Raw genomic sequence first — 9,025 nt, 5'->3', positions numbered from 1 at the left:
GTTCAAATCAAGTGGGAATCAATCCAGATATAATCGAAGAAAACCAAAAAATCGATTTGGGATACTTTCCTGGGCACGAGATCGATCGATCCGTATTGAGAGATCGGTCAATCTAGGCCTGGGCATTTTAACCTGGACCCGAAGACCCTAACCAGAACCAACCCAAAAATACCCGATCCGGAACCGGACCGAAAATTTACAAGTACCTGGTGGGTCTAAATTTTTTTTACCCAAAAGAACCGGAACCGAAAAGGAACCGACCCGAATAGACCCGGACCCGAAAAGAACCGACCCGAATAGACCCGACCCGATAAGAACCGATTTGTACCCGACTTAAAAACATGTATATCTAAAACTATGATGCTTTTGTGTTCTATTTTATATATATTATTTTATGATTTAGTTGAAATATCTTTTGTTAACAACATTTGTTATTATTTTTTAACATTTTTAAAGTAATATAAAGCTTTAAAATGTAAAATTTAGAGTTTTAAAATGTTTTATTTTAATTATTAATAGTTTCATTTAAGTTGTTTTGTAAAATTTTAGATATATATGACAAATATTCAACTAAAGTTGATGGAATTGGGTATATCATGTTCTTTTCAGATCCTAAATACCCGAACTCGACCCGGACCCGAAAAATTACAGATATTTTATGGGTATTTTAATTATAGACCCGAACCGATCCGGACCCGAGAAGAACCGACCTGAACCCGAACCGAAAATTTCTAAATACATATTAGGTCTAAATATTTAAGACCCGAAAAGATCCGGACCCGAAAGGAACCGGCCCGAACCCGACCCGAAGACCCGAACGCCCAGGCCTAGGTCGATCTATATAAATCGACCTTCGCCGATCGAGTGAAATGGACCAGGTCGATCAGTATATACTCCGCATTTTTTTTTGTTCTGCATAATGATTAGGATCGATTGATCCGTTGGACCTTCTAAATTTGGATTGATCAGTCCCGCATGATCGAATTCATTATATATTTTATTTAAAAAATTACAATTTTAAGGGCATTACTGCCATTTTGAAAAAAATTAGTCTAATGAAACATAAAATAATAGAGATTAGTCTAAAAAGACATAGTTACCATTTTTTTTTGCTAAAAAAAAACAATTTTCCCTTAATTATTCATCTTTCTTACAGCGAAGTAAATAGTACTAATAGAAATTATCGTGAAGGCAAAAACCACTTCCCCACCACATCCGTACGGTTGTGTTAAGGCAAGTTACCACTTCTATCGTCAGCTTTTAGCGATTCCATACAGCTCTAAAGTATGTTAAAGCTCATTTATGTTTCTTTTTCTTGGAACTACAAGAATAGATAGCGATGGCAATGCATATACGAACACTGGTTAATTGACTAATTAGAATGTCATCCTAGTTACATTTCATAATTTGAAGTTTAGTTTCCAAATTATGTTTCAAGTAGTAAGAACATATTAGTTCGATGCAAAATTAGATAGAGAAATAAGTTAAAATACTAGTATTAAGTTATAAACTAATCAGTTTATCTCTTTTAGTTAGAATATTTTTATTATGCCAACAAAAACAAAAACTATATATCTAAAACATAGCTCGTTTAGTTAGATAATCCTTTGTGAATGAAGAATCCGAATACCGCATGCTAATTTTCAGTTCAAGTTATATCAAAGTTTATGTTATAATATTATTATTGACTTGTAAATGGTTTATCCAAACCAATGAGAAACGTTAATATATGCTCGGTGGTTATGTATGAAGAGGAAGTTGAATAAGAGTATTACTTTAGTTTATAGTAGTATTGAAAATTATAATGCCTAATTATTATTCTATCTGCTCAAAGCTACCAAACTCTTGTCCTGTAGTATTATTTTCCGGAGATCGAATCGTATTTGACACTTTTGGTTTCCCTACCAACTACCGAAGTACCGAATCTTTTTCCTTTTGTATTGTCTTTGGAAAGTAATTTGTTACCATCACCAAAATTTCTCAATTTGTTTACTAGGTAGTAAGTAATTTAAAAGACTTGAGTTGAGATAATATATTTTTCGATGCAAATGTTAAAATTTATACTAGCTACGTTTTGCTTTACAATGCTGCGGAAAAAAACTACTTACTACTTACTACTTACTACATAGCAGCAAAAATAAACTAGACAGAAGAACAACATTAATATGAACAGCAATGAAAGGTATAAAAGAGCTGAAGGAGTGATGGGGAGATAACAAATGTCGAAGGGAAATAAAGCGGAGATCTCTCACTGAATGATCAACCATGGCGATGAAAGCAACTTCAAAAGCTGTAATAAGCTTGAGTATGCACAGATTTCATTCCCTTCACATCTGATGAATACTATGTTGTGCACCAGGCCCGACATTGCCTAAGCAGTTAAGTCGTTTTCTAACCAACCCAGAAAAAAGCATTGGAAAGCAGTTAAATAGAGCATATGCTAGCTACGAGGCACAACGAAGATGTGTCCTATTGGCAATGAGAAACTTGAGTTGAACGTTTACACCGATGCAAATTGTGCTGGTGATAAAGATTTAAGAAAATTAATTTTAGAATTTGTGATTACCTTTGCATGGAGAACTGTTTCCTGGCAATTAAAGCTACAAAGGTGTGTTTCTTTATCCCCAAATGAAGCATAGTAAATCGCAGCAACTAGATGTTATGGATGAATAACTCTTTGCTTGAGCTAGGAGTTTAACAATACAAGTACATTATGCTACATGATAAATAAAGTGCTATTCACATAGAAAATAATCCAACCTTCCATCCTCGCTCAAAGAATCGATATCCGACATCATTGGAACCAAGATGTTCTTGAAGATAACCATACAACTACAAGATTATCTATGGATTCAAGACTATTCTAATCAGGACCGGATCTGAATTCTTTAGGATTATAAAAAAAGGATTATAAACGTTGATTAATAACTTTAAGAATTATTTTTTGGGGTATGAAATCTATATGTCTATTTGTATAACTTCCGAACATTTTGGGAACCAATAACCCATCATTTCACTAGACTTTTTCTAAATCCGGATCTGCTTCAAAGTTTTCAAGTTGTGATATCGGCCGTAGTCACTGCAGCATGAGGCTTGCTTGCAGTCCGAGCTAACTTGTGCAGCATAGAAGAGGCTTGCTTGCAAGTCCAATACCAATTATTATTAACACTACATATAGAACTGAAAATATAATTAAGCTACAAAAAATTAATAGTAATAGTTAAGCCACAAAAATCGTGTTTTTATACCAACATTAATTATACCATTGTGCAGCATATCAATAAAATCAGATGTTGACCGAAGAATGTGTCGGTACTTGTGTCTCATTTAACTTGGGGTTTCTAGTCGAAAACGAGTCATAGAATAAGTGTTCAATTGTTAGAGGTGGTTTAATTCATGCTAATTGCGTCATTTAGAAAAAAAGAAGATTATTAAATAAATAAATAAATAAATAAAAGCGGGTATCGTGGAATCCAACAAAAGTAGTTCTCTCTTCTTTCTTTTGATTCACAATACCTTTTGTCGTCAGGAAGAAAAAAAGAAAGAAATCATTATTTGTTTTGTTTTTTCCTCTCTGTTTCATCGGATCTCGTTCGAAATCTAGCATCTTCGTCTTCAAGAGTTTGGTGGGATCTTGATCGTCATTGGATCGAAACATGACGATCGCGAACTCGACAGATTTCATGGTTGAAAACGCCGTCTGCGATTTCCCCTCTACTCCGGAGGAAGAGCGACGCATCGTCTCGGAGCTCACCACCGAGTCGGAGGATAATCTCAAGGAAGGGAACTTGTACTTCGTCATCTCCAAAAGGTCTCCCTCCTTCGTTGGAATCATTCCCTCTGATTGATTGATTTGATTTGATTGTTAATGTAACTCAAATCTGTGTAGATCCTGTTTGTGTTTATTATGTTAGATCTGGAATTAGGATGCATGTAATAAAGATAACGTTTGTGTGTTAGTGCAGGTGGTACACAAGGTGGGAGAAGTATGTTGAGCAACCAACAACAAACGGCGGATGTGAATCTCCCAGGCCTGGCCCCATTGAAAACAGTGATATTATCGAGGACACTAGTGATGATCCACAGCTTCGCAGGTTGCTCGTGGAAGGGGAACACTACGTTCTTGTTCCGCAACAAGTTTGGAATAGACTTGCTGAATGGTGACTGTTTCTTCTAATTAATTAATTTGTGTTTTGTTCATGGGACAAAGTTCCTTCTCCTATTGCTGGTAAAATATGTTTTCTTTCTTTCTTTCAGGTATAGCGGAGGTCCTCCAATACCAAGGAAGCTGATCTGCCAAGGGTTTTACACTAGGAGTTATAGTGTTGAGGTTTACCCACTCTGCCTTTTGTTGACTGATGCAAGAGATGATAGTATCACTGCAATACGGTTGGGCAAACAGGTATTGACGCCCCCCCTTACTTTATGTATAGACAAAGACTCTTTGCTTTTTCATTTATTAGGCCCCATTTTGGTTCTTTTCTGTTGCTGTGTTTCAGGCCTCTATAAAGGAGCTTTATGACAAGGTTTGTGCTATGACTGAGGTATCACAAGAAAAGGTGTGTGTTTGAAGTGTTTCATTTCTGTAATATAATTGTTTCGTATGGAGATGTGTTCTTTTCCTCACATTGACATATGTATGAGCAGGCTCGCATCTGGGATTACTTTGGTAAGAGGAAAGGCCAACTATTGGATCCTTCATCTAACAAGAGTCTTGAAGAGTCTAGCCTTCACATGGACCAAGATGTAAGTATCTAGAGAATTGTCTGCTACACTTATTATATGACAAATATTTGTCCTGTACGGTATAGTTTGTCATATATTGATTTAGGCCATTGTCTAGAATCTTCCCTGACGAATTTGTTGAGAGGAACTCGTTGGATAATGTGCTGCTCCCTTCACTTATAACTCGCTTATATATGTTCAACATTGACTGGTGCATCCTATGCAGATTCTTCTTGAAGTTGATGGGTCCTCGTCATCTCAATATGCTATGAGCTCGGCAGGAAATGAGCTAGCTCTGGTACCTCTGGAACCTTCAAGATCGCTTGTTACAATTGCTGGTGGCCCGACCTTATCTAATGGTCATTCCACCACGTCCAAGTTTAGTCTCTTTCCGAGAATCACTTCTGAAGATGATGGCTGCGATTCTTTGAGTATTCTTGGAAAAGGAGAGAGGGGAGGATTAGCAGGATTGAGTAATTTGGGAAACACCTGCTTTATGAACAGCGCTCTTCAGTGTTTGGCACACACACCTCCGATAATTGAATACTTCTTGCAAGATTACAGTGAAGACATAAATAGAGACAACCCTTTGGGAATGTGTGTAAGTGTTTGATAGATAATGATATTTCTAAATCCTAATGTGAAGGTATATCTCCACAGACGTTCTTAATATAATTTCCAACACTTAATTATCCAGGGTGAGCTTGCTATCGCGTTTGGTGAACTGTTGAAGAAATTATGGTCATCAGGAAGGAATGCAGTTGCACCGCGCTCTTTTAAGACAAAACTGGCTAGATTTGCTCCACAGTTTAGTGGCTACAATCAACATGATTCTCAAGTTAGTCATTCTCTCTAATGTGTACAATTGTGCATAATTGGTCAAATTATTTGTTCTTGATTTTCTCTTTGTATATGTGATGTATTAAATTATTGTTTCAGGAACTGCTTGCTTTCTTATTAGATGGGCTGCATGAAGATTTGAATAAGGTGAAACGAAAACCATACATTGAACTTAAAGATTCTGACAGTCGTCCAGATGATGAAGTTGCTGAAGAGCTTTGGAACTATCATAAGGCCCGGAATGATTCTGTAATAGTTAACGTCTGCCAAGTAAGTATCACGTACGCTCCTTCCATTGTCTTTATATTACTGAGTCCTGATCGTTTCTTATGCTCTATTCTCTTTCTCCCAGGGACAATACAAGTCAACTCTGATTTGTCCAGTTTGTGGAAAAATATCAATCACTTTTGACCCCTTCATGTACTTGTCTTTACCTTTGCCATCAACACTTACGCGGCAAATAACAGTTACGCTGTTTTATTGCGATGGAAGTCATCTTCCGATGCAATACACTGTAACAGTACCTAAATATGGATCATGTAGAGATCTTATTACTGCGTTAGGTACTGCTTGTTGCTTAACCAATGATGAGAGCCTTTTACTTGCAGAGGTATGACTCTTGACGCGTCGCTTTCTAATATCAATCTTTTTTGTTTTGCTGAGTTCCCTCAGTAATGTGTGGCATTATCCTCTCAGATTTATGACCACAAGGTCTTCAGATATTTTGAGAATCCCCTCGAGTCGCTGAATTTGATAAAAGATGATGAGCATATTGTGGCGTATCGGATGAAGCAGATGCAGAAAGGATCTGGAAAAGCAAAACTTGAAATCCTTCATGGAGGGCAGGAAAGGTGAGCGTGCTGGTTTTATTTGCTACTCACGAACTCTTCTTTTTTCTTATTGGTCTCAGCTTGATGATGGGTCATAACTCTTGGATTTTCCACAGGGCTGTTCTGGAGAGTGTTAGAGGCAGAGACGTGAAGCTTTTTGGGACTCCTTTTGTCACTTACGTCAACACAGAACGACTAAGTGGACCTGACATCGATGCAGTGATCTCTGGATTTCTGTCCCCGCTACACAGGGTTCAAGCCTCATCTAAGATTCACAACGGTGTAGAAAATGGCCACCTTCCTGATGCTGATACTGTCGAAGCATCCGGAAGTATATCATCCCCAGATACTGAGATAGAGGATGCATGTGATAGAGAGTTATCCTTCAGGATATTTTTGACAGATGAGCGTGGTTTGGACTTCAAACCACTTAAGTCTGATTCTTCGCTGAAACCTGGTATCGTTACAAGGGTTTTAGTCGAGTGGAATGAGAATGAGCATGAAAATTACGATTCCAGCTACTTATGTGACCTTCCAGAAGTTCATAAAACAAGTTTTTCTGCAAAAAAGACAAGGCAAGAAGCGATATCTCTGTTTTCGTGCTTGGAAGCCTTCTTAGCAGAGGAGCCTTTGGGACCAGATGACATGTGGTATAGCTCGTTGCTTGAACTGGTGATTTTCGTTTGAAGATTTAAGCTCTGACCTTCTTTCTCACCATTTTGAACCAGGTTTTGTCCGGGATGCAAAGAGCACAGACAAGCGAACAAAAAGCTTGACCTGTGGAAGCTACCAGATATTCTCGTGTTCCATTTAAAACGGTTCACATATAGCAGGTATCTCAAGAACAAGATTGAAACGTTTGTGGACTTCCCAATAAACGATCTTGACTTGAGCAAGTACGTGAAAAACAAGAATGGCCAGTCCTACTTATATGAGCTGTATGCAGTGAGCAACCATTACGGTGGACTTGGTGGTGGCCACTACACTGCCTACGCCAAGGTCGGTGACTTGAATGGTCTCACTATCTATTGTGCTTTCTACTAATACTTTTGATGGGTCATTTATCTAAGCATATGTGTCACTGTTCCTGCAGTTGATTGATGACAACAAATGGCATCACTTCGACGACAGTCACGTTTCATCAGTAAATGAATCTGAAATCAAAAACTCAGCGGCCTATGTTCTGTTCTACCGAAGAGTTGGAAGTAAAACAGAGACACAGTCAGCCGAGGTGTCGATGGCTGATATGGATTAGTCAAGCCTCAACTTACATAATGGGCTGCATTGGTTCAAAGATGCATTGGCATTCCTTTTTTAATTCCAAGCTGGTGGTTCGGTTGAAGAGTTCTGCTTCAGATTTTATGATATTATGGCAAATCTCTGTGGAACTGGGGTGGGATTTAGGTTCGGAAATATTCTTTTTGAATCTTCTCGAAGCTGAAGGGTAATTTTTTGAAGAGGGAACCAAGCAGTGATGACCAGATTTAGATATGTTAAGATATAAGAGTTTGTGGAGTAGCCTTTGTCAAATATACTACGATCTGCATCTCTTCGGGTCGCATAATGAATCTGTTTAATACTACAAAGTTTACATTGGAAAATATTACATTGTAGCTTGTGAAGATCATATTGATGCGCTTATGAGGAATTTTTTTATTATTTGAAATTAGCACTAGAAATGTGACAATGAATAACGCTCACTGTGAGCTTGATACTATGAGCTTCTAATATGGAAGCTTTAAAGGTAATGTATAAGTTAATTGTCTGAACGAAACCCTTTAATTAGAAAGGCCAGCTGGTTAGTCTCAAATAACATAAGGAGCAGAAATCGATCTATTTAAAAAAAAGAGAGAACCAACGATCTATGTCCCACATCGTAAAAAACATTAATAATATACTCCATCCGTTTCACAATATATTGATGTTATTTATTAGTGCACAAAATTAGGAAATTTAATTTTTTCTAAAAAAATGGTTAAAAATATATAATTTAAAAATCATCCAACCAATTACAGAAATATCTAAAATATCTAATTGATTACACAGTTTTCAATAAAATTAAAAATAACATAAAAATATCAAAACATCATCTACTTTGAAACAACAAAAATCTTCTAAAACATTATGAAACGGAGGGAGTATCTTTTTTATATAGAGGAGAAAACAGCAGATCAGTTCCCGAGCTTAGCAACGTAAGCTTGTAATCCTAGTGGAGGCTTTCAAAGGTAATAAGACTGTTGTTGGTTTAACCGTGTTGGTGAAAGGGGTGCGTACTGGTCCGAGGCTCTATTTCTCTTACACTGCGCGTGGGAGTTGAGTTTATACCTATCCTTAATCCGAGCTGTAAGTAGAAACAGAGGCATTGTACTGTTAGAGACTAAGGATTAGTAATGCTGCACAGCTCTAGCCGACGGGAATGAGCCTGTGTCGGGGTTTGATCAGCCCTATATCTTACGGAGCGATCACAATTGAACATTACCTTTTTCTTTTCTCAACGAGTTTTTTTCATGCATTGCGTAAATCACTCTGGGTTCTTAAACAAACATATCTTTCATGTGGGCTGCTTTAGTTTATTAACATTGATAATAGTTTACTATGCAATGTAACTGTCTATTGCTCTTGCATAGCTC

At 37.3% G+C, this 9,025-nt stretch overlaps 1 protein-coding gene across 1 annotated transcript; it reads left to right on the top strand.

Moving 5' to 3' along the window:
• The first annotated feature begins 3,498 nt into the window (after positions 1 to 3,498).
• Positions 3,499 to 8,054, top strand: LOC106335548 (ubiquitin carboxyl-terminal hydrolase 10). Its single transcript, XM_013774093.1, has 13 exons — positions 3,499 to 3,811; positions 3,966 to 4,160; positions 4,258 to 4,402; positions 4,500 to 4,559; positions 4,648 to 4,746; positions 4,952 to 5,326; positions 5,423 to 5,563; positions 5,665 to 5,835; positions 5,918 to 6,175; positions 6,262 to 6,416; positions 6,512 to 7,045; positions 7,124 to 7,394; positions 7,489 to 8,054. Exons 1-13 carry the CDS (start codon positions 3,657 to 3,659, stop codon positions 7,648 to 7,650), a joined length of 2,721 nt encoding a protein of 906 aa, XP_013629547.1. The 5' UTR covers positions 3,499 to 3,656; the 3' UTR covers positions 7,651 to 8,054.
• The last annotated feature ends 971 nt before the right edge of the window (positions 8,055 to 9,025 follow it).

The sequence above is a fragment of the Brassica oleracea genome, chromosome C3, assembly GCF_000695525.1.
Source record: "Brassica oleracea var. oleracea cultivar TO1000 chromosome C3, BOL, whole genome shotgun sequence".
NCBI lineage: Eukaryota > Viridiplantae > Streptophyta > Magnoliopsida > Brassicales > Brassicaceae > Brassica > Brassica oleracea.
Note: the sequence above shows the minus strand (reverse complement) of the source record. Positions and strands in the feature narration are given on the sequence as shown.